Source organism: Choristoneura fumiferana, chromosome 7 (genome assembly GCF_025370935.1).
Source record: "Choristoneura fumiferana chromosome 7, NRCan_CFum_1, whole genome shotgun sequence".
Taxonomy (NCBI): domain Eukaryota; kingdom Metazoa; phylum Arthropoda; class Insecta; order Lepidoptera; family Tortricidae; genus Choristoneura; species Choristoneura fumiferana.
The window spans coordinates 13648233-13673622 of NC_133478.1; the positions used below are offsets into that span (position 1 = coordinate 13648233).

A 25390-nucleotide genomic window follows, 5' to 3' on the forward strand; every position below is an offset into this window, starting at 1 on the left:
GAAATCAAGTGAATTTTGGTGAAAAAAAGGAATTAGACGTCTAGTTAAAAGACACGAATTATAGATAAATGTGTTATTACTCAAAATATCACCAACCGGGCTTAACACGCTAACACATACGAGTAATATTCACCTCGACGTTTCGACCACATTACAGTGGCTGTGGTCACGTTAAATGTGTTATTATGATTTAAGATATTTATTTTCTCAAAATTATTGATTCGATTCTCCAGTGTAGTGGCTGTTTACACAATAATTTTGATGAAATCAGTTTGTTTACACTTTTTATAAATTGGATTGATATACAATATATATTATCCGAGAATATTGGACATATCTTTTTCTACTGTCATTGGCACAAAAAATTACAAAGATGAAACGCGTCAAAGTTCGGGAGCGGTGGGTGCCCCTTATTTCGCAAAACATTAATTGTCCTAATAATAACAGATTTGGCATAACATAAATGTGCATAACAGCGAACTTGCATAATTATAAGGAAGTATAAAACTTATTTTGCATAATAATGAATCCGCATAATTGAAATATGCATGACATTATTAACGAAGATTTTGTAACGAAGGTTTAACTATAACTTAAACTGTATATATATAATTTTATCAAGCGAGTGAATTAGCTTCTTCAGGGCAAAACCGACTTGGTTAGGTTACCTAGGGTTTTTTTTAATAGTCCAATAATATATATTTTCACATAGTAGTTCAGTTCTCAGATCTAATTGAATTAAGGTAAATAAAGCAATAGTCATTTTATTTTTAGTAATATTTTTCCACTTAATGTAGCACTTTAATATGGACAAATAAAATTTACAATTTCATAAAAATAATCATTTTATGTTTATACTCTTTTATACTAATGCAAAACAATGTTATGCTAATTAAATTTATGCCAACTTACCGTTATGCCAATACACATTATGCGCATATACATTATGCGTATTCAGTTATGCGAATTAATGTTATACGAATTAATAATTATGCGAAATAACGTTTTGCCAATTTCAGTTAGGACAATTAATTTATGCGAATTAATATATAATAAGTGTTGAACTTTAACTATTTTTATCTTAATTTTTTGTTTAATTGACAAAATAAATAAAATAAATATCACGGGACAATTTACACCAATGAGGGCTATCTTGTATGAATTCGCCACTAGAGGCGATAGTGTAGCGTGAGGTCTCTGAAATGTCAAATCTCATAGTTTTTGGGTGAGCTACGCGGGTTTATTTATAATTAGAATAATTTTGTGAATATTTTGCAATATCTGAAATTAATTATGGCAAATATGCGTTCCGGGGCAATGAATGTCTGTGTTTTGAGACAGTTTTGTCTTTCGGAAACCTTTGTCCTCCCTTTTTTCCGAACAAAACGGGGACGGGGCACTGTGGCGTGCTCGATATTTTTATGGTACGGTTTTAAGGTGTATTAAATATGATTTTAATCTAAACTTTGTTTTCACGCCCGTAATAACAGACTTTGAAAGCCATACTTAAAAACCTCACGCAACAGTGCGCCATTTAGTGAGACAAAAACGATAGCCCTCATTGACCTAGTCCCAAAGTAAGCTTAGCAAAGCTTGTGTTATGGGTACTAAGCAACGGATAAATATGATTATATAGATAGATACATACTTAAATACATATTAAACACCCAAGACCCGAGAACAAAAATTCGTATTTTACATACAAATATCTGCCCCGACACGGGAATCGAACCCAAAACAACAAAAGAACCAATACGTGTTCAATACAATCTAATAATTAACTGCCTAATTAGAATTTTTAGAACACTACCCTATTGTCATTCAGAATCGGTAATATTACGTGTCGTGTTGTGTCTATGTTGAACGTGGAATACAATGAAAAGTAGGCTAGTAACTAGTGTAATTTAAACAAAATTCAAGGTGTAAAATGGTTTTTCATATTGTGCACATCCGTTTGATTTAAAAAGAACGGAGCTGATGTTGCTTCTTTTGCACTTCCAATCACTAGCGGGGATTTTGTTGCGACGCCGACGCGGACCGGTCAATACGCAGCGCCACCAGTGTATTTTACGATGTCCGCTAGTAATATATGTTTGCCGTATTATTTCTCATCTTAACGTTTGCATATCATGAAATTTTCACGATATGCCTAGGAATTTCGTGAGCACATGTTGAACGTGGAATACAATAAAGTAGCAGCAACTAGTTAACTAACGTAATTCATTTTCTCATATTGCCTAAAATTCGACACATATTTAGGCTGCGTTGCCACCTGGGATGTGCGAGGATGTGTAGCGAGAAATATGTTTTTCTTCCAACTATGCTTTGATTTCATCTTAACTGCACTAAATACCCAGCACAAAGCGGGACTACTGGCTACTAGCTCTGCCAAAAAAAAAACAAATAGGCGGGAACCTTGCGAATTTTCCGTGGACATTTTTTGAGAGTGCGAATGTAAAATTACAAAAATGGAATCATCGAGTGTTAGTGACATTTCTTTCCTATTCATTGTTTAGCATGAGTTTTTTTTCGTCTACTATTCCTGTAATAGTTGAAAGAAAAGCAAGATTATGCACCTCGCATTAAGTAATTTATATTGCCCTCGTGCTTTTTAAAGCCCTCGCTCACGCTCGGGCTCCAAATCGGCACTCGGTGCAATAATAAATAACTTTCTGCTTGGTGCAACAATCTACTATTTCATGAATCAATAGAAACGCTTCATTTACCTATTCTCGCACAGCACCGCTCTGGTAGAAACAGCTGAGCGGAGCGAGGCTAGGTAGGCAAATTAAGCGTTTCTATTGGTTTATGAAAAACACATTCCTCGCACATCTCTGGTGGTAACGCATCCTTAACCATTTAGTTGCTTCATATTATTATCATCATTATTAGTAAAAAGTATTCCTTCCCTCTTAGATAAAAAGTAAAACTTATTAATTAGTATAAATTGACAAGCTCTAGGACAATCTATTGAGTAATCGAGGTGCTTGTCAGATATGAGGGGCTACAACTTAACTCGAAAATCAAGGTTCATATCGTACTGTCCTATTCACTCTCGTATTAAATAATATAAGCGTCAGCGGGAAGGCAAGATACGAAGTTCGAATTTTGCACTTCATAGTATAGATACTGCAGTAAACTCTCACCAGCACGACGCGATATCGAGTCATTTCGATGCAACGCTCGTCGCGCTGAACGCCTTTCTGCGTCGTGTCGTGGCCTTTTTACCATAAAGAGGGGGAGTTCTGATAAATTTCACATATCAATTAGTCTTTACGACAGTATAAAATATGACTGGTAATTCGACTTATTCTTTGGTTACTAAATAGTAGAGCTAATTTGCTAGTTTAATTAGTAGACATTACAAATTAGCAGGGAGATGAAGAATTTGAGAAGAGGTCGAATTACCAATCACCCTGTATTGGATGTGATACAAAATATGGATGACATTAGAAAAGTGAAATTTCTGTAAGTTATTATATCCAGGTAGAGTTTTTGAAAAGAAGTAAACCATCATGTAATCAACATCTTCGAAAAGCGCTTTAAATAGCACAACCGTCTTTATTGCTATGCTATAAAGTACAAGCATTTACAGGTTAGAAATTTTATTATTTTATTCACTCGGCGCGATAATTATTACAGTTGCTTTACATTGCCGCGATCGGCCGGTCACTTGAGAATACATAGCCTACAAACCGCGCAATGTAAAAGAACTCGCGTGAATTCCTCGTTGATGTAAATAAGGTTTTAAAGCGGAAGCTATACCTTTTCCTTGATAAATAAAAATGCCTTGGTGGCGCATTAAACTTGGCACTTGTTAATGCTATTGTAAATGCTTGTAGCGCGCTTGACTCAGGCTTGTTATTGTGTACTTAGGCGGTGTCGGTAAATAATGCACAACTGTTTCACAGTATTACAATGAATTTTTTTTTTAATAATTCCAACAGCTGTTGATCTAAAGTGAGGGAGTTTCCGATAAAAACATACCTAAATAAATGGTAAATAGCGCAGGACCTATTGTTGTGGAAATCTTTGGGAGAGGCGTTTGTCCTGCAGTGGACCTCTTTCGGCTGATATGGTGAAACACTTAATGCTCTGGGATTTATAGTTGTTACATAAAAAAGATGGCCTGGCCTGACCTGATGGTCGGATGACCTGGTTAAAGCCGCGGGCGCACGGTGGATGCAGGCCGCTGCCAACCGAAGCGACTGGAGGTCTATGGGGGAGGCCTATGTCCAACAGTGGACGTCCTACGGCTGAGATTATGATGATATTTAAAATAGGATAGATAGACTCACGCATTTTTTTTTTTTATTTTTTTTTTTATTTGACTGGATGGCAAACGAGCAAGTGGGTCTCCTGATGGTAAGAGATCACCACCGCCCATAGACACCTGCAATACCAGGGGGATTGCAGATGCGTTGCCAACCTAGAGGCCTAAGATGGGATACCTCAAGTGCCAGTAATTTCACCGGCTGTCTTACTCTCCACACCGAAACACAACAGTGCAAGCACTGCTGCTTCACGGCAGGATTAGCGAGCAAGATGGTGGTAGCGATCCGGGCGGACCTTGCACAAGGTCCTACCACCTGCAAAGTAACGCATAACGCATACGCTGCATAACGCGATAAGGAAAATTTTCTCTAATGTACCTCTATTTTATGTACTACCTGTTTACTATACTCGTATTGTAGTGTTACAAAGCGAGTCATTATAATTGTATTGTATACGAATAGAAAGAATTTTCAAGAACATTTCGTTCTAAAAAAGTGTAAGTATATTTTCGTAATGAACAAGTAAGTATTACTTAAACATTAATTTGTGATTAACATTTTATTAAGACTAAGTTAAAGTAATTATCTTTACAAAGTACATCACCTTGTCAAAATGAACTGAATTTTTAAATAAATACTATAAAGAATACTGGCCCTATACAACAAAGTGCAAAACTCGAACTTCGTATGTTGCCGTCCCGCTGACGCTTATGTCATTTAATACGCGAGTGAAGGGGACGGTGCGATACTTACTTCGATTTTCGAGTTTTGTAGTAGCCCCTCTGACTTGAAGAGGTAATAAGCCTAACTTCAAACACTCAAACTGAACGCAAAAGAACAAATTTTCGTTGAAAATGTCATGTAAAATGAATAAGTGTGGCATTATTCATTTTTAAAAGTTCGCTGTGATTTTAGTAAACCGCCAACTTTCCCCGTAAATGATTATACCAGTAGGTACTTACGTAAGCAACCGGTAAGCAATTTGTAGCAAGTCGGGGCGGACAGACGTAGCTCGTCGTGGACTGCATATTTTTGATCGGAATTACAAATTTAGGTCTTTTTTGGGCATCCGTACTTAGACGGACGGACGGTAAGTATTGCTAAGATCCTGCGTCTATCCGTTTGTGTCTGTCACAGGGTTGCATCTTTGTAACCTTATATATAGTCCTTTTAGATTATTTAATCCCTTCCGATACACACCTCTTTTAATTACTGCTAAGCTCCACTTAAAGAAAGTTTGTTTAACTTTAAATCATACATACATAACATACATAAAAATCACGCCTGTATTCCCAAATGGGGTAGGCAGAGCACACGAAACGTTACCGCTTCGGAGCCACTTTTAGCAATTTTAGGTTTTAAGTTTGACAAAAACGGTACAATAGTGACAGGTTGCTAGCCTGTCGCCTTCGGTGTACCTTAACCTATCGATGGCAGCAAAGTAGATACGGACATCTACATTTTTTCAAAAATGCTTTTTTTACAAAAAATAACTTATTTCAACCATATCTACAAGTCTGTTAAAAAATTATATCAAATTTCAAAATAATGAAGAAAATTTGGCACGTAAAAGAAAACATCTACACCAGCTTTTTAAAAAACATCGCAGTAGAAACGGACATTTGAATTTATCCCTTTTACTTCGGAGGTTTGACAGGATGCTTGAAACGTCAATAAAGTCATCAGTCACCTGTCACATTCGGATTTGTCAAATTTTAAGAAAACAATGCAAGATACCTACGAAAGTGAGGACCTGTGAAACAATCATGTTATATTATAGTGTTAATTGTTGCAATATTAGCGCTAGTAATGAGATTTCTTTTGAGGTTACGGCCTGACGTAAACACGGACATATGCCACTTGTCCGTTTATACGTCATACTTTTTGCATATGTCTCAATCTACAAATTTATTATTTCTAATTTCTATGAGGAAATTATTTGTTTTTTTTCTTAAAATATTTAAACACATATGTAGTACTTTTAACATTAGTTTCGTACATTTGTTTTTATTTTTTTAAAGAAAATGAATTAAAATTCTTAAACAACCAAAGTCAGTACTCAAGTTTCTATTGATTGCAGCTTACCGCTTTTTGGATACAACACGCCTGAACAGATCTTGACTGATGATGACGAGCAATCTGTTTTTTCCTAATAGGTAGAAGTAGTAGGATATCGATTATACTATTCATCATCAGGCAATAGCAGTCCGGACATAGGCCTCCCCCACAAATCGCCATTGCGTCCTGTCCTCGGCTAGACGCATCCAGCTTCTACCAGCAGCCTTTCGCAGATCGTCTCTCTACCTGGCCGGAGGGCGTCTTACACTACGTTTGCCGAGACTCAATAACTTCAGCGGTTGTCGGTGCTTCAACAGATATGACCAGCCCACTGCCACTTGCTAATTCTATGAGCTATGTCGATGACCTTAGTTCTGTGTCGGATAGTCTCGTTGCGGATTTTATCCTTCAGAAAAACTCTGAGCATAGTTCGGTCCATAGCTCGCAGAGCCACGTTTCAGCTCCGTATGTCATGACGGGTAGGACGCACTGGTTAAAAACTTTCGTTTTCAGGCATTACGGTATAATTGACGAGAAAACTCGACATAATTTTCCAAATGCTGCCCAGCCCAGCTGAATCCTCCTCTGGCCTCCTTCTCAAAGTTGTTTATACCTAAGGCTACTGTTACATTATGCTCGTTACTAGCATGCTAATAAGCATGCTTATAAGCATGCTAGAACCGGCTGTACCTGTATAACACAGAAAAAGGATGCTTAATAGTAGCACGTTCCTATGCATACAAGCTAGTAGGTAGCATTTGCTCAATAGTAGCATGCTTTCGTGCTAGTAACTAGCATGTGTTGGTACCTTAACTGTAAAATCTGGCCGAGGTAGGTCTGTACTCCGAAACAACATCAAGAAGATTTCCACTAACAATGACGGGCCTCTGATCAATGCGGCCATTGATGACAATTTTTGAATTATCCACATTCATTATAGCATTATATTGTTTTTATTATTAAGATTATAATACATACTGTTTTATTTTTTACAGTTTATATTGTTTTGTTTTTAGTATATATTTTCTAATTTTATTACTTGTACTTAGGTACTGTTGATTTATTTAATATAGTAGTGTAAAACTATAAAAATAACTTAGCTTTTTGAGTACGAAAAAACAATTATGAATAAACAAAAATAAAACAAAATTGTAATTTTATTTTAACACATATTTTGCGTGTTTTTGAAACGAAATAAATTAATTTATTTGATAGACAGCGATGAAGTTGAGTGGTAGATAACTCATTTAATAATATGAATAAAATTATTAATGCAAAGGAAATAAAGACATCTACAAAATTTTATCAAAAAAAGAGTGAATACTCGTTGCATGTTGTTTAGATTATCTCTAAACACTTCTCTAAGTTTTACTGGAGATTCTTACCTTAACTTATTCGATTTTTTATAACGGAATAGGCGTTTGTTTCATTACAACGCATAAACGGATATCAGGCAGATGTCTTCCTCTACGTTTAAGCTCTTTCAATGTAAAAAAAGACATCTACAATTTTTCATAAAAATAATGGTACAGAAATAAAATCTGTTAAACAATCAACAAAGAACATTATTTTAATGCATCATAGAAAATTTTATGTTAATCGGTCCATTAATCTCGAAGTAGTCATTATTTTTCACTAGATACGCTCTCCTGTAAAATAGCAATTTTGTAGATGTCTTCTTTTACTTTGCTGCCATCGCTATGTCCTCAGTCGCCTCTTACGACATCCATGGAAGAAATTGAGAGGTGTTATTGTAACCCGACACCACACGGGCAACTTTAAATCATACCCCAATTATTCAAATAATGTGTGATTTTTTAATTCCCTGATATTCATATTTTGTCAAGTTTCTTGCGTGGCATACTTCTTGGCAATAATGGCCCTTCCAAAAGCTTACGTAGTATAAAAAAAGAAATAAAAGAGTCCTTTGCGGCCTAGTCACGGAATAAACGTTTTGGCTTTGATTTTAAACCCGTATTGGATATTATTTCATATTAGGTACGTATATTGCCTCCTTATTTTACCATAACGTACAATAACAAGATGGAATAATAATAAAATACCGCTAACCCGCAGAAAATCTATTTCAAGACAAACCACATACCTTACACGTTCCAAACAAAAACCGTCTAACAGAACAATAGATCGGAGTATACATCCAAAATTTAACGAGCAAAAATCAGCGCTGTCAATTAAAAAAAAAACCCAAGTTTCATTAAATCCGATGACAATCGCTAGATTGTATTTAGCGATATTTGAAACAAACGACACCAGCCACCATTTCTCGTGCACCATAATCTTCGGATCGGCATAAGGGTAGCAGCCCCTTTACACTATGCATTGTATTAAACATTGGGGTAACTTTTATTGTCGACCAGGACAACAAGACCTATGAGAAGCCTTTGAAATCCCCGCGACCTATACGGCAGCACAACGGTGTGAAGGGAGACGGAGCTCTTCAGAAACCGGCTACGGATAAGTATTGAAACGATACGTAAATTAATGGATTGCGAAGTAAATTGATTTTGGATATTAAAGTACCTACACAATTATTATAACAGCGTGGGCTACATAGTGATAAGTCTGAGAAACTGGACCTTAAAAGTCGAATCGGTTGGCCAACCGGTCGGGAGACTAGAAACAAGGCCGCGTGTAGACATGGAAGACAATTTAGTAGTTTTGTTTGCGATGTTGGATCAGAGTGACCTGCGGACACACGTGGGTTGGGTTGATGCCGAAAAAGGCAATAGAAAGTAGTTATAATAGTTCACAAGTTGTAGGCCAGCCAACATGAAAATATTTATTTCAGCTCATAGTGGAGAACCAATGCCATATTGAAATGAAATCAATTTGAGCAATCTCAGGCGCGATTTATAGATTACTTACGACGACATGGGACGTTGAAAACTCAGTAGCTAATTTATGAATTGGCCATATCATATTATAAAAATTGGTTAGGTCTCTGTCCTGTTGAAATTTCTGAAAATCCGTTCTTGGTGCAACCCTCTATGATCTTCAAATAATGTCTGCCAGTTTTCAAATATCTAGTTCCAGTGGTTTTGGCTGTCCGTTTTGTCTGTTAGTTAGTCAGTCACGTTACTCTGTTATATCATTATCAGCCGGAAAACGTCCACCGTTAAACATAAGTCACCCCCTTAGATAGAACTCCATAATTAACGACATCTCGCCACTTGCGTCCATACACCGGTTGGCTGCAACTCTCACGATGTCATCAGTCCACCTAGGGGGTCGCCAGCCAACGCTTCGCATTCCGGTTCGTCGTCACAAAATCTTTGTATCTATCCCTTTTGCCACTCCAACTTCCATATTCTTCGAGCTATGTCGATGACTTTATTCTTCTATCACGAATAGAAACTCCGAGGTAGAGATAGCTCTCTCTATAGCTCGTTGCGTTGCATTTTATAGATATATAGATAACAAAGTAATTTACTTATTCACTGCAATATCACGAACAAAAACCCTACATTTTGCATGACAGTTAGTACTTTCGTGGGCAAAGTGAACCATCGCGGTTGCAAAACCGTACCTTGCCGCAACTTGCAAGCGACGCCACTGACTGACTTAATGCTAAAACCTTTCTCTCACTTTGTTTATTTATTTATACTAACCCTTACCCGCGACTTCACGTGACACATTAAACTTAAAACCAATTGATGTAGGAATGAGTGATATGCTGAATGACTGATTGAATGTGATGATCGAATGAGGGAGATGGAGTGAATGAGTGTCGCGGAGAAAGACGTAAGACGTGTGTGCGAAAGGACGTGTTGTTTTATTATTTTAATTAAGATTGTGTTTCTTAGAGTTTTTATTGAATTATATTTTATCTCGCCAACTAAGGTGTTTTCCTAAAGTAAAACTCTACAGTTTTTGGGGGCTCGACCGAGATCACAGCGATCCAACTGGATTTTTTCAGACGACGACGTGTTCATAGAACAAAAGACGACGACGACGGCTCACGTCAAACGAAAAATCCAGACGACGATAATACGAGTTGAAGACAATTTGCGACGAGAAAATGCCTAAAGAAACGAGACGTAACAGTCGGCGAGTAGAATTTGAAGATTCTTTTGAAGAAGCCATGTCATCATCACGAGGGGGCGGTGCCATGTTACATCTGTCAGAGGAACTGGTCCCAAAGTTCTCCGGCCAGGATAAGACGTATCCTGCGACGAAGTGGATCCAAGACGTGGAGGACAATGCCGAGGTGTTTGGATGGACGCCGGTACAGCAGTTACTCATGGCAAGGCGGTCGTTGACAGGGACTGCGGCACTATGGTTACGCGCTGAGAGGATGTACAAGACGTGGGATGAGTTAAAAGCTAGTCTTTTAAAAGAATTCCCGGATACTATTGACAGCAAGACTATCCACGAAATGATGAGTTCACGAGTGAAGAAGTCTGACGAATCGTGCATCGACTATATGCTCATCATGAAAGAACTGGGTAAACGTGGGAAGATGCCCGATTATGTCGCGATCAAATATATTATCGACGGTATAAGAGACGACCCAATGAAGAAAATGATGTTGTATGGAGTGACGACATATTCTGAGTTAAAAGAAAAATTCAAAATTTACGAGACGTTTAAAGAAGATTTGAAAACTAAGAAGACCCCAAATTTGCCTAACCAAGAATTTAGAAACAAGCCGAAAAGTAAGTGCTACAGTTGCGGAGAGAATAACCACATGTCAAATGAGTGCCCGCACAAGCCAAAAGGACTAAAATGTTTCCGGTGCAATGAATTTGGTCACATTTCATCACAATGTACATCGACGGCGGGAACAAGCAAAAGTCATCAAAGGCAAAATGGTGGATCAGCGGCGAGTCACATGTGTGTTCAAAAGAATTCGAATACAACGGGAAATAACAACATTCCGAACGGGAACAAGAGCGAACGACAGAACGAGACTGAGACTTCATTCGGTTCGGTCAAGATGGCGGCAATGACGGCGCCACAGGAGACGACTGTAGCGAATGACATGAGTGACAACAACAATGTCAACGAGGATGGCGGACGGCCGACGTATAATCGTAAACCGATGAAAGAAATTATTTTATTTGGAAAAAGTATTAGTGCATTAATAGACTCAGGAAGTGACATTAATTTAATTTCGATTGACTGTTTACAAGCTTTGAACGCGCCAAAATATGAACAGAGCATGATTTCTTTGAGTGGACTTGGTTCGACGCGTGTTTATTCGTTAGGTTTTATAAAAACAAACATTTTTATAGATGGACAATGTTTCGAAGACGTAATTTTACATATTGTGCCTAGGAATGTCATGCCGTTTTCTGTAATTTTAGGCCAGGATTTTTTAAAGAATGTAACGTTTGTTATGGAAGGCAGTCGAGTACTTTTATTAAAGTCTAGTAATGATTGTACCGTAACTTTATGTGTAGTTTTTGTGTTTCCGATGTTATAGGTTACATGAAGGATCCAGAGTTACAAGAGGAGGTAAGACAAGTTGTTGAGACGTATCGGCCTAACAAGACGAAAGAGGCTCCAGTTCAGTTGCGTATTACATTGAAGGATGACGTCCCGGTCGCGCAACGACCACGACGGCTGGCTTTGGCCGAGCAACAAGAGGTTGAGCGTCAGGTGAAACAATGGCTAGAAGACGGGGTGGTTCGGGTAAGTTATTCCGAGTACGCTAGCCCATTGGTGCTTGTCAAGAAGAAGGATGGTAGCACTAGAATTTGTGTTGATTATTGACAGATAAACAAAAAGATGGTGAAAGACGAATATCCGTTGCCAGTCATAGGAGATCATATTGATAAGCTGGCAAAGGGAAGGGTGTTTAGTACCATTGATTTGAAGAATGGGTATTTTCATTTGACAGTTCACCAAGACTCTGTCAAATATACTGCGTTTGTGACACATAACGGGCAATACGAATTTTTAAAGGCTCCGTTTGGTTTATCGGTATGTCCAAAGGTGTTCACAAGATTTATTAATGCGATTTTCAGAGATTTAATTGAGATGGGATTTGTTCTGATTTTTATTGATGACGTCATTATAATTGCAGAGAACGAGACACAAGCCGTTGAACGACTTAAGTTAGTACTAGTAAGAGCATCTCAGTATGGACTCGAGATTAACTGGAAGAAGGCGCAACTGATCCAAAGGAAGGTGGAGTACCTTGGTCATGTTGTGGAGGACGGAACTGTGCAACCAACACCAGAAAAGATAGATGCTGTGGTAAGATTTCCTCAACCTACTAACGTGAAGCAGTTACTTGGATTTGTTGGTTTAGCATCGTACTTCAGGAAGTTTATCCAAAACTTTGCTCTTATTGCACGACCTTTAACAGAATTGCTTAAGAAAGATGTTGATTTTACATTTGGCGAACCTCAGAAAGCAGCGTTTAACATATTGAAGAAGGAACTGATAAGTAAGCCTGTATTAAGAATTTTTGAACCATGTTTGTACACAGAATTGCACACGGATGCATCGATGTACGCAGTAGCTGCTATTTTACTTCAACGATGTCCAGATGACAACCATATGCACCCGGTGTATTATATGAGCAGGAAGACTAATGACGCAGAACAGAAGTACACGAGTTACGAGCTTGAAGCTTTAGCAATAATTGAAGGAGTGAAGAAATTTAGACATTATTTATACGGACTAAAATTTAAAATTATTACTGATTGCCAGGCTTTTGAGATGACGCTGAGGAAAAAAGATTTAACTACCCGAGTAGCTCGATGGGTATTAGTACTACAGGAGTACGACTATGAAATAGTACATCGTACAGGATCGCAGATGAAACATGTTGATGCTTTGAGTAGATATGTCGGAGTAGTTACCAGAGAATTCCATGAGCAGATCAAGAAAGCTCAAGAACTAGATTGTGGCTTAAGGGCGATTCGAGAAATTTTGAAAGAAAAGCCATACATGGATTACTGTATGCAGAATGATATACTCTACAAAGGACTGCAATTAGTCATTCCACAGGGAATGGAAGGTGATATCATAAAAAGAGTACATGAGAATGGACATTTTGGAAAAAAGAAGATGGTGGAGTTAATTAGTAGAGATTATCATATACAAGATTTACATAAGAAGATAGACGAGTTTATGGTCACATGCATTCCATGTCTGCTGGCGACTAAGAAGAGTGGAAAACAAGAAGGTTTTCTTCATTGCATTGACAAGGGCAGTATTCCGTTGCACACACTACATTGCGATCATATTGGACCTTTATCTGAAACAAAGAAGCAGTATAACTACATACTTACGATTGTTGACGCATTCACGAAGTTTGTTTGGGTATTCCCAACTAAGAGTACAACGGCGAAAGAGACATTGGACAAGCTAAGGATACATCAACAGGCTTTTGGTAATCCTTATAGACTTATTACAGATCGAGGAGCTGCATTTACGAGCAACGAGTTTAAGGAATATTGTCAGACGGAGAATATTCAACATACGCTTATTACGACTGGAATTCCAAGAAGAAAATAGATGCAACTACAATAAACGACGCAAAGTTAGCACATTATATCATGTTGGAGATCGTGTGGCTATCATGAGGACGCAGTTTGGTACATGTTTGAAATTGAAACCTAAATTTCTGGGACCCTACCGCGTGACAGCCGTGACGGGCAAGGACCGGTACGACGTAGAGAAGGCAGACAGTTCGACAGAAGGACCCACTCGTACTTCTACGTCAGCTGATTACATGAAGCCGTGGCCTAAGGGTCAATGAACTGCGGGTCAGTCAAAAGACGTTATGCTGCACTGCATATAAGGTAGAGTTTTTATTTCTTATGTTTTTGCGGTTCACGAAAAGTATTCGACTGACTGCCCCACAAACGATTTTTTTTTTTTGATTGATTAGTTGAGATGTTTATGATGAGATGTCTACTTAGGTGTTACTGTTAAGAGTTTGTTTTATTATTTAGATGGATGACGGTTTAGTTTTGTTTTCAGTATAGGTAAGTTTGTTTAAAGATGTTTTGCATTGTGTAACTTTAGGTACGGTGTGCCTGAGGACAGGCACAAGCAGGAAGGCCGAGCTGTAGGAATGAGTGGTATGCTGAATGACTGATTGAATGTGATGATCGAATGAGGAGATGGAGTGAATGAGTGTGGAGGAGAAAGACGGAAGACGTGTGTGCGAAAGGACGTGTTGTTTTATTATTTTAATTAAGATTGTGTTTCTTAGAGTTTTTATTGAATTATATTGTATCTCGCCAACTAAGGTGTTTTCCTAAAGTAAAACTCTACATTTGAAATTTTGTAATTTTACTAAAATATCTTCATTTACATATTAGGTGATATTGTACCGGATAACTCACGTCTAAAATCGAGTTTAGCTCGACATATTTCGGGCTAATTCGTAGCCTCTCTTAGGAGAAACGAGACTCGGTGGCTGCTACAATACGCGCACATCAGGTATCTTCATTTACGTTGGAGACAGAATAATGGTACAAAATTATAGAACAACAATATATCTGCATACCAAATTTAATCCAAATCTGTTCAGCCATTTTAGCGTAAAACAGTTACGAATACACACGTACGCACACAGGATAATTGACTCTACCTTGTCGAATTCCTTAGTTAGATCAAAGTTGAACTGCATGTAATATGTAGAGTTCAGTGTCTCGTACCTATAGGCAATTAATTTTATTCCTAGGCCTCAGTGAAACCTTGTAATTGGGACATTGTACTCGTAATTCGATAAGCATTGTTAAAGACAAATTTATTACGCATGCTTTGAAATTAAATTGGTTGACTATAAACTGATTTTAACGGTTCTCTGTCTTTTTGGCAAAATATTATCCCAAACTGTTTCATTTCCCAACGCACGGTTTTCTCCAAAAAACATATTTTTTCGGAACTTTCATAAAACAAACCTAACCTGTGTTCTATGTAAATAATTCCGATCCGCATTGGCGATCCCTTCAAATGGCGAACCTACGGTGTTAAAAATAAATAGATATCATTTAATAATATTGTAAATCTGTTTGTTGTACAAAGGTTTTTTTTTTGACATTCATAAGTGCTTGTTATAGCCTAAATTAATTAAAGATATTTCGATTTTGACTTTGACTGAGAAAAATGTTTGGTTTCGGAGAAAGTCGAGAATTGGGAAATAAATCAGTTTGGCAAATGAAAAATTTGGGAATAAATAATACTACTGCGAAAAGGTAGGCTACCAGATTCTAACTGTTGTTAAACTATTAAAAAACCGGGTATAATTCGGCGAAGTCACTAGTTTCATGGTATTTGACTACTTATCTTATCTATTAGAAATTTATTTTACGTGACGTCAACTATGTTCTACTTAGAAAACCTTCTATGACCTCACCGGCATTTAAAAATTTAAAAGCTACGAATACGTTTTTATCCAAAACCTGATCAAGTGAGTGGCGGCATTAATGCACTGAGGTTCGGTACCTACAAATTTAAACGCCAGCAAACATAACTTGGCACTTCAATACTATGAAAACCTAAGTACTTACTTGTGCTGTGGGGCCTTAGTTCTTCCCATATTTTCTAATTCTATGTTAATTTATACTATGGGTACCAGGCAAAGGATAAACAGAGTTATGTAGATAAATACATACGTCATTACATATTTAACATTCAAGACTCGAGCACAAATGTATGTATTTTGATACAAACAAATATCTGCCTCGATCGAACTTCGACTGGGCTACTTGATCGTCAATAATTGTAATTAGATATTTATTTCAACTCGATACTTTCACACGTTCCTGAGAAAAAGGGACAGACAGACGAACAAAGAAGCCATTCTTAAGGGTCCTTATTTCCTGTACAGTTACGGTACCCTAAAAACCAAAACTTTGCATAAAAGTAGTATTGTTGCTTCGTTATGGTAATACCTCTATAGGGTTGCCAACTAAAGCAAGCGTCAAATAAAATCAAACTATACTCGTAATAGATAACGTAACCTAACCTAAATACAAGGTTATTAAAATAAATGACATGTATTTTTATGACTAAAAATAAATTATTGTCACATAAATTCTTGTTATATGTCGTATTACTTACTTGTCCCAAAGACCATGGTTCATAGCAACCATAATACCAGACACAGATCGTGTCTATTACAAATTCGCTACGGATTGCATCAAGGTATCATGGGTAATTTATATATCTTTTTGGACTGCCAAATATATCCTCAATCGAAGTTCGGATTTCTCAAGGGACGGACGGCCGGGGTCGTGGAATACCTACGTTTGTTACTAGTTACCTATTCAGGTAAATGTCTTTGGTAACTTAGTAACGTTTTGTAGAAGCTTTTAGGAGAGAATTGGGGAACTTTCAGTTGATTGGCAGATTTTGCTAGTGAGGTTAACATTTTAAAATACCCTATATTTTTCACCACCGGTATTAGCCGAAAAATGTGTAAGTTTTTTAACGAAACAAAAATAATTCAAGCCAAAGCAACATCATTTAATTTTTAACAAGTATGAAACAACTGCTTAAGCAAGAAGTAAATGTTTGCTAACTAAACAATTCATATTTAAAAGTTTTTGTTTTTCCCAAGGGTGCCCTTCGACCCAACATTTTTGTCCTATCCTAGATTATACCGGTACTGTGACGTCACTTTAAAAGGCATCCTAACTAGCTCCAGTGTTGTCACGGGCGTGACGTCAGCCTACCTCGGTGCGTATCGGAACATTTCCGTCAAAGTACTTCGAGTTAATTATACTATTGACCACGCGGCACTGAAATGTTAATTTTGATAGCGATTTTCGATCGTTTTTTTTTTTACTTTACACTACAGGTTTACTTTTGTACCTACTTACTTTGTTTGGAGGAATTCTATTTTTAAAGTGATTCCTCTTCTAAACTTAGATAGGTCCCTAAAAAATAATAATCTATTTGGATCGAGTAATCGGGTAAAATGAAATAAGTGCCAACAGACTTTGGTTGACATTAAAAAAACTAACCTAATCAATTGCGAACAACAATTATGTAAGTAGCACTCGTTATAGCATCGTCCTACAGTAGTTTTTCATTATATAATTATCAATTAGGGAAATAATACTATTATTAATGATAATAGTTACTAGATTAATTAAAATACATCACTTTATTCCTATAATTAAATATTTATGTAGGTATTCATAAAAGGATTATGTCACGTTAGTTTAGGTTTTAGGAACCTGTTTAGTGTCCACCTGCCCTTTGCGATAAGGGTCGTAGAACCTAATTACTAACGCAGGATGTAATTTCTAGCAACAGGTATAATAGATAATTCTGCACATACTCACTCCCTAACTTCAGTAAAGAGAATTGAATGTGTTTCAGACTTTATTGGTGTAATACCGTAGTGTTTTTTGTCTAATTATCGTTCTAACTATCATAGGCAGGTACTTACTGTAGGTATACTTGTGACGTTTTTAAAATAATCATATAGAATCTATATCTACGTTACGTTATGCTTATGTTATAAAATTTAAGTTAGTCATTAGTCGTTTATTGCAACCATTATTGTACAGATCTGAATATCCAAGTAGGTACATTTAGTTCAGTTAAAACAGTTTAGTTAGTTAGTTTAGTCCAGTAATTAAGTTAAACAAAAGTAATTAAGTTTAGTAAAGTCATTTAATAATTACATTTTAACATTTTTATTTTATTAAACGCTTTTATCTCAACGATTTTCAATTGCTTTTCTCTCTTTACTTTGTATCATATAGAAAGAAAGAAAGAGAGAACACACACACAAAGTAAGTATCTGCAGGTAGAGCAAATTAATCGTTTTTCTTGCACACAAATGAGATTTAAATACGTACCAACATAAGCAACCCAAAAGTGGACCCACAGGCTATAGAACCACGCCACGTGGGTGAACAGAATAACCGCCAATTTAACAAAAGAGTTTGATTTTGGGCACGCAAACCGCATTTAAACGCCAGATAAAAAAAAACATATGCAGTTCTGTACAAATCTGTACGTCAGTCAAAATATAGGACACTATAACGGTATCTGTGAAAATCGGGTGTTAAGAGAGCCCGGTTATAAGCGAAATGTTTTATATTGGTTGGGACCCTTGATTTTTAATTTCTGGTGTTTTATCACTTGTTGTTGTAGCGGCAAAATCGGAGTCTGTATAAATTTCCGCTTGTCATCTGTTATGGTTCTTCAGATACAGCCCTGTGATGCAAAAATGGACAGACGGACGGACGGACAGTTTAGCGACATTAATCGCTCTTTATGTACGGAAACCTAAAAATTTATCACTTTTAACATATCAAATGTAACTGGTGTAAATTTAAGATTAAAGAATCATTTTTAGGCCTTTTAACACGTCTATATGTTTGTTTATTAAAGTTTAGGTACTTGTATTGTGTGTAGTGTGACCAACAAAGTAGCGTAAAATGTGGTTTTAATATAGTTTATGTAACTAACAGGGTTAAACGTCATTAAACAAAGCTATTAAATCAGTACTCTGACGACATCGATTACGCAACAGAATTATTAAAAATATTTAACGCGTAAAACGAGATTTTTTCAAAGCATTACCTATGATACATCACGAAGCCCCTAATAAGCAGTTTGGAGTTGTTACTTCGCCAACTTCGCTAAAACTGTTATTAACAGGCAATTATTAAAATCTAATTAAGTTTATGGTGCTATGAAACTACAGTGAAACGAGTTCAACATCTGTTGTTACCACTAACGCCATCTAGTTTTGAAGCGGCGTATTATAAGGCGAGCTTCCGCTTGGTTGCCGGGATTTAGGCCACCTTGCACGGAGTTGCACGTACTTGTGACGGTTTTCCGGCAGATGGCGTTACTCGTAGAAATGCATTATGGATTTAGAGAGGTAGGTAGGACCAAAGAAAAATTGTGAATTACCTACTACAAAACTAGTTTTTTTTATTCGACTGGATGGCAAACGAGCAAGTGGGTCTCCTGATGGTAAGGATCACCACCGCCCATAGACACCTGCAACACCAGGGGGATTGCAGATGCGTTGCCAACCTAGAGGCCTAAGATGGGATACCTCAAGTGCCAGTAATTTCACCGGTTGTCTTACTCTCCACGCAGACACACAACAGTGCAAGCACTGCTGTTTCACGGCAGGATTAGCGAGCAAGATGGTGGTAGCAATCCGGGCGGACCTTGCACAAGGTCCTACCACCCGCAAAAGGTATGTTGATAACTTTGACATTTGTCACATTTGTGATTCGTTAAATAACTAAATGAGCCCATCGCAAGCAAGACGTCAAACGGACCTTTCGATACCAACGTCGTCTAGCGATAAGTATTCGACCTGTCAAGAAACTCTCATTATGACAAAGTTAAGCACCAACAAGCAGCAGCAAGTTCAGCAATTTTCCAACCTTTGTATGGTGCCTATTTGTGCTTTGCGTGGTGAGTCGGACTGTCCCGAACTTGTAGGACGTCTTGTGCGACTGCATGTCCCGGATATCCCGAGGATATCTCAGGCCGCGACGACGCGATCTGTTGGCCGTGCCGCCGGCGCGCACCGTGTCGTGCAGAAACTCGCCGCTGCCCCGTGCCCTTACACAGCTCAATGCGCTCCTGGCATCGACACCTGAGTGCGATTTGTTTGCGTGGCGATGGGCGGCAATTTGTACTGAATGCTTGGACGATAGATGTTCTACTGTTCCAGTATAATTTGTTTGTTATCTGTTAGTGTTTATTCGTTAAATCATAGTTAGTTTAAGTTAATCTTTCATAGTTAGTTTAAGCTTCATGATGAATTGGTCATTAAGTACTGTAATGTCATGTAAACGTTTTTATCAATAAATAAATAAAAATGGTGGTTTCGAGTGATTTCTATATACAATGTGTTGAAGTGATAGGGCTGCTTTTTGCTTGTTGGGATTTTAACTAAGACAACGTGTGCTCGGTATGAATCTTTATTAGCAACTAAAATAATAAAAAAAAACATTTCTTCAAGCGGACTGTATGTGCAGTACCGGTAGGCATGTATGTATAGCCCTCGACGCATAACCGTGTAGTTTTAACTAAACATTCCGCCCACCAAGAACGTAGTTCTTAAGTAATTATAAAACAGCTTACAAGCAAGTTTTCCTAAATTAAAAAAGTTAACATCAATAGACTTAGACTATAAGCAGTTAACAATTTCTACTAAAAAATAAAGTTAAGTACAATGCAAAACAAAGGGAAGTCAGCTCGATTATAGATATTAACTAGTTTATCTTATATAATTTAACCCACAAGAGCCGCCCACCGTAACACATCATGAACAAAGTCTTAACAACTCATGGTTTTCGTAAAAAAACTCATGATCAATACATGGAACTACTAATTTACAAGGAAAACTTGATTTTACTGGTGACTTGTATAACTTAGTACCTAGATACCTACAGCATGCAATGTAAATACAAAGGTCAAATAAAACTATTTAGTAATTATACAAATTTTGGAAATTGGACGCTTAAACACTCCGGACTTAGTTTTTACTGATACAACACGAGTTACATTATCAGGTCCAGTGTGTTTTTCAGTAATTTTACCTAAAACCCATTTAGCGGGTGGAAGATTGTCTTCCTTTAGAATAACAATATCATTAATTTCAGGCTCAGAACCTTTAGTGTTCCATTTATACCGTTGATTAAGATTGACCAAATACTCTTTATACCATCTATTCCAAAAATCTCTTACAATTTTTTGCGTTAAGCGCCATCTATCCAAAGATGGAATATTACATATTGAGTGGTCTTCGTCGGCTATATTTAACAACGGTTCACCTACTAGAAAGTGGCCTGGCGTCAAGGGAAGAGGGTCGTTTGGATCGTCACTTAGCAAAGTTATTGGTCTCGAATTCAAACAAGCTTCCACTTGCGTCAAAACTGTCGCCAACTCTTCATAGGTGAGGGTACTATTTCCAAGCACTTTACGCAGATGCGTTTTTGTAGAACGCACCCCTGCCTCCCACAGACCCCCAAAATTTGGAGCATGGGGCGGTATGAAATGCCACTTGGTACGTTCCAACATGAGTGAAGTAGCTATATCATCAGACAGAGATGACTTAGCACTGTTGAACATTTCTTGCAGTTCTTTATCCGCTCCCACAAAATTAGTGGCATTGTCACTGTATAAATCTTGGCAATGGCCTCTTCGAGAAGTGAAACGTCGAAAAGCTGCAATGAATCCTTTCGCAGTCAAGTCAGTTACAGCTTCTAAGTGCACAGCTCGGGTTACCATGCAAATAAAAAGGCATATGTACCCTTTATATGATTTTGCTCCTCGGCCAGGTGAAAATCTGATCTGTATAGGACCGCAATAGTCCACGCCGGTAGATTTGAACGGCTTACTAGGTTTAAGTCTAGCTTCAGGTAGAAAACCCATAAATGGACTTGTCTTCTTTGACGAATATCGCAAACAAATTACACATTCTCTGTATATCTTCTTGACTCGTTCCTTACCCTGTAAAATCCAATATTTAGCTCGAAGATAATTATGCATCAATTGTGGACCGCCATGCAATGTTTGATGATGTGCATCAAGAATTATCAGCTTGGTAAGATGACTCTTAGCAGGCATGATTATTGGATGTCTCGTAGCATAGCTTGCATCTGAATTTGTTATGCGACCAGTAACTCTTAATATCCCCTTTTCATCAAAAAAAGGACAAAGAGTGCGTAGGCTACTCCTTTTGAGTACGCGTCCTCGAGTCTTTAACTGTTTTATGTCGTCCTCAAATTCCTGATCTTGAAGTTGTTTGATACATGCCAGTAAAGTTGCATTTGCCTCATCTAATGTTATACATTTTGTTAGCTTCACTCTTTCAGTTTTAGGTATTTTTAAGTTCAAAATTCTTCTACAGTATGATATGACTCTTAATAATCTCGTTAATGATGAAAATCTTGACCAAATAAAGTGATCCTGATTGTTCAATAAAACAGTCAAAGACTTGACTCTTACTTCCTCGTCTGTGTCTTCTACGAACTTGTCATTCCTCTGTATTGTTGGTTGTGCCAGCCACTGAGGTCCTGTCCACCATAACGGGTGCGCTATCAAATCTTTCGGCTGTAAGCCACGTGAGGCACAGTCCGCGGGATTTGACTCTGTAGAAACATGACCCATTGCTCTAAGTCCAAAATATTAAGAATCGTGGACACTCGATTACTAACAAAAGTAGTCCAACGACTTGAGCCTCCTTTGAGCCATGCCAAGACTATGGTGGAGTCGGACCAAGCATATAAATTTTCCTTCGGTATCTCCATGACCTGTGAAACTTCGCTGATCAGTTTGGCTGCCAAGGTGGCACCACACAACTCAAGTCTGGGAATCGAAATTTCCTTTTCTATAGGAGCTACTTTGGTCTTTGCTGTGATCAAATGTACATGGACTTTGTTTGACTCATCTATGACACGAGCGTATACAGCTGCTGCAAAAGCAGACTTTGACGCGTCTGAAAAGACATGCAGTTCAGTTTTTGAGTCTCGTGTAACATTTAACCACCTCGGTAATTTAAGTTGCGTTAAATCCTCCAACAAGCTTTTGTATGTCAGCCACTGTCTCCGCAAATCCTCGTTTAAACATTCATCCCATTCAAGACCAGATAGCCAAAGCTTTTGAATAAATATTTTAGCCATAACAACAACTGGAGCTATCCAGCCAAGAGGATCGTACAGTTTTGCAACATCAGAGAGGACTTGTCTTTTAGTAATCGGCTCTTTAGTTTCAGGGAGGTTTAACGTGTATTCAAAATTATCAGATTCTCTGCTCCAACTCACACCAAGAACCTTGATTGATTTGTTTAGTTTGATCTGCTCCGATTGCTGAGTATTCTCATGACTCAAACCAATGTTTTGTAAAAATGTTTTGCTGTTACTGTTCCATTTTTGGAGTTCAAATCCCCCTGCTTTCATTAACCCATTCATTTCATTATATATCTTCAAAGCTTCAGATTCAGTCTCAGCTCCTGTTATTAAGTCATCCATATAGAAATCAGTCTTTGTTATTCCCGCAGCCAATGGATACTTTTTTTCTTCTAAATCTGCAAGCCTTTGCAATGACTTAACTGCCAGATATGGCGCGCATGCTGTGCCGAATGTTAATCGGAGTAGTTTGTAGTGTTGTACGGGCTCTCTCGCAGTGAATCTCCACAGAATTCTTTGAAAATCTGTATTTTCATCCACTACACGAACCATCCGATACATTTTAACAATATCAGCGACAACGCAAACCTTGTGGTTTCTCCATCTCATAAGTATGTGCCTCAGATCCTGCTGTAGCTTTGGGCCAACCAGAAGATCATCGTTTAGAGACACGTTATTAGTGCCTTTGCTAGAAGCATTAAATACTATTCTGAGTTTGGTGGTTTCTTTGTCCTCTCTCACCACAGGATGGTGTGGAAGATAGACTGCCTTAGGATCTTCTAATTCATTCTTGTCAACAGCTTTCATGTGATTTAAACTTATGTATTCTGCAAAGACTTTGTTGTATTCTTCTCTTAGTGCCGGATCTCGTAGCAGTCTTTTCTCTAATGCTTCTAGCCTCTTTGCAGCGATATCTCTCGAATTGCCATATTGACACTTAGGATCATCTGTCGTAAAAGGTAGTCGTACCACAAATCTGCCCTCATCGTCTCTCATTGCTGTTGCGTTGAAAAAATCTTCACATGCTTTTTCATTCTCACTCATCTTCCTTTGTATTAGGTTAGGCTCGTTCTCCATTTCCCAAAACTTTCTCAGTAGATCATCCTCTTTGACTTGAACATGTAAACTCATGACATTTGTCAACTCCTTACTCTCTCGCAAAGCTCTTCCAGACAAAATCCATCCAAATATTGTGTTTTGTGCAATCAAGCTTCCTTGAGCTTGTTTGACTATTCCGTCTATCAATATTCGCTGTAAACCTCTGCACCTAGGAGAATATCAATCTTACCTGGTGTTGCATACGTAGGATCTGCCAAAGGTAGGTTCTCAATATCTGTCCACTCAGATACCTTAAGTTTGGTTGCTGGGAGTAAAGATGTTAAAGAATGTAACACATATGCATGTACCTCAATTGAACTCGCTGAATCATAAAGTGATTTTACGCGTAGTGAAACCGTGTATTTAATTCTCATACGACCATCTCCCAGGCCTGACACCCAGCCACTTACTGGCTTACGCACAAGGCCAAGTAATTGTACAGTAGCATCACTAACAAAAGATGCCTGGGACCCTTGATCCAGTAAAGCTCTAATAATTTGTTGACTACCAGCTAAATTAAATACCTTAACTCTAGCCGTTGCCAGTAGAACGCTGTTAGGTTGCAACTCTCCTCTCGAAAACGCTGAAGTAACGTGTGCGTCACCTGATGAAGTGCTCGGTCTCTCGTGTCGTTGATCACCCGGTGGCGCCGTCATTGCAGTCTCAATCGCTCGTGCTGCTCCCTGCTCGCTCTGGTTATTTTCTCGCTCGAAGTGTAGCATGGTATGGTGTCTTCTTCCGCATTTTCTACAATTTTGTGACTGACGACATTTAACTGCCGAGTGGGTAGGTGACAGACAGTTAAAACACAATCCATGTGTTTGCACGAAATCTTGCCTGATTTTTGGTGTCATGAGCCCAAATTGCTTGCAATGATAATATAGTGGTTTTCATGACACATCGCACAACTCATTTCATTAGTTTTGGTTTATTCTGCATGAAGTATGAAACGTTTTAGCTTTCGCTACAGGCTTCGTAGGTTGTGACGTGCGTGTTACGTTGTGGTTCAACATCTCTAAAGACCTAAATCGGACTCTAAATACTCTTGTAGCTGTTCCAGGTCGTAAATCATCAAAGACCTTAACATTGAGATATTGTTCCCACTGCTTCGTTGACTCTGGATCCAACTTGGAAACAACCAAAAATACAATAATGGTGTCCCATGTGCTAGTGTCAATACTCATATCTGCAATGATTTCAAGCAAGTACTCGTAGTGTCAAGTAACTGTCTATCGAATCAGACGACTCAGTGTGTATTTTCTTTAATGCAAATAAATTCCTCATAACCGCGTTACAATTATATCGTTTGTTATCATAACGTTTTACTAATTGTTCCATGCCTCCTCATAA

General features: G+C 37.9%; 2 protein-coding genes across 2 annotated transcripts; one reads left to right on the forward strand and one right to left on the reverse strand.

Annotated features, from left to right (window-relative positions):
• Nucleotides 1–10000: 10000 nt before the first annotated feature.
• LOC141429939 (uncharacterized) lies at nt 10001–11778 on the forward strand. Its single transcript, XM_074090493.1, has one exon. It carries the CDS (start codon nt 10372–10374, stop codon nt 11776–11778), a length of 1407 nt encoding a protein of 468 aa, XP_073946594.1. The 5' UTR covers nt 10001–10371.
• A 7867-nt stretch (nt 11779–19645) lies between these two features.
• LOC141429940 (uncharacterized) lies at nt 19646–24073 on the reverse strand. Its single transcript, XM_074090494.1, has 4 exons — nt 22489–24073; nt 22263–22405; nt 21044–21764; nt 19646–19971 (listed from the first exon to the last, which is right to left on the reverse strand). Exons 1-4 carry the CDS (start codon nt 24071–24073, stop codon nt 19646–19648), a joined length of 2775 nt encoding a protein of 924 aa, XP_073946595.1.
• Nucleotides 24074–25390: the final 1317 nt, after the last annotated feature.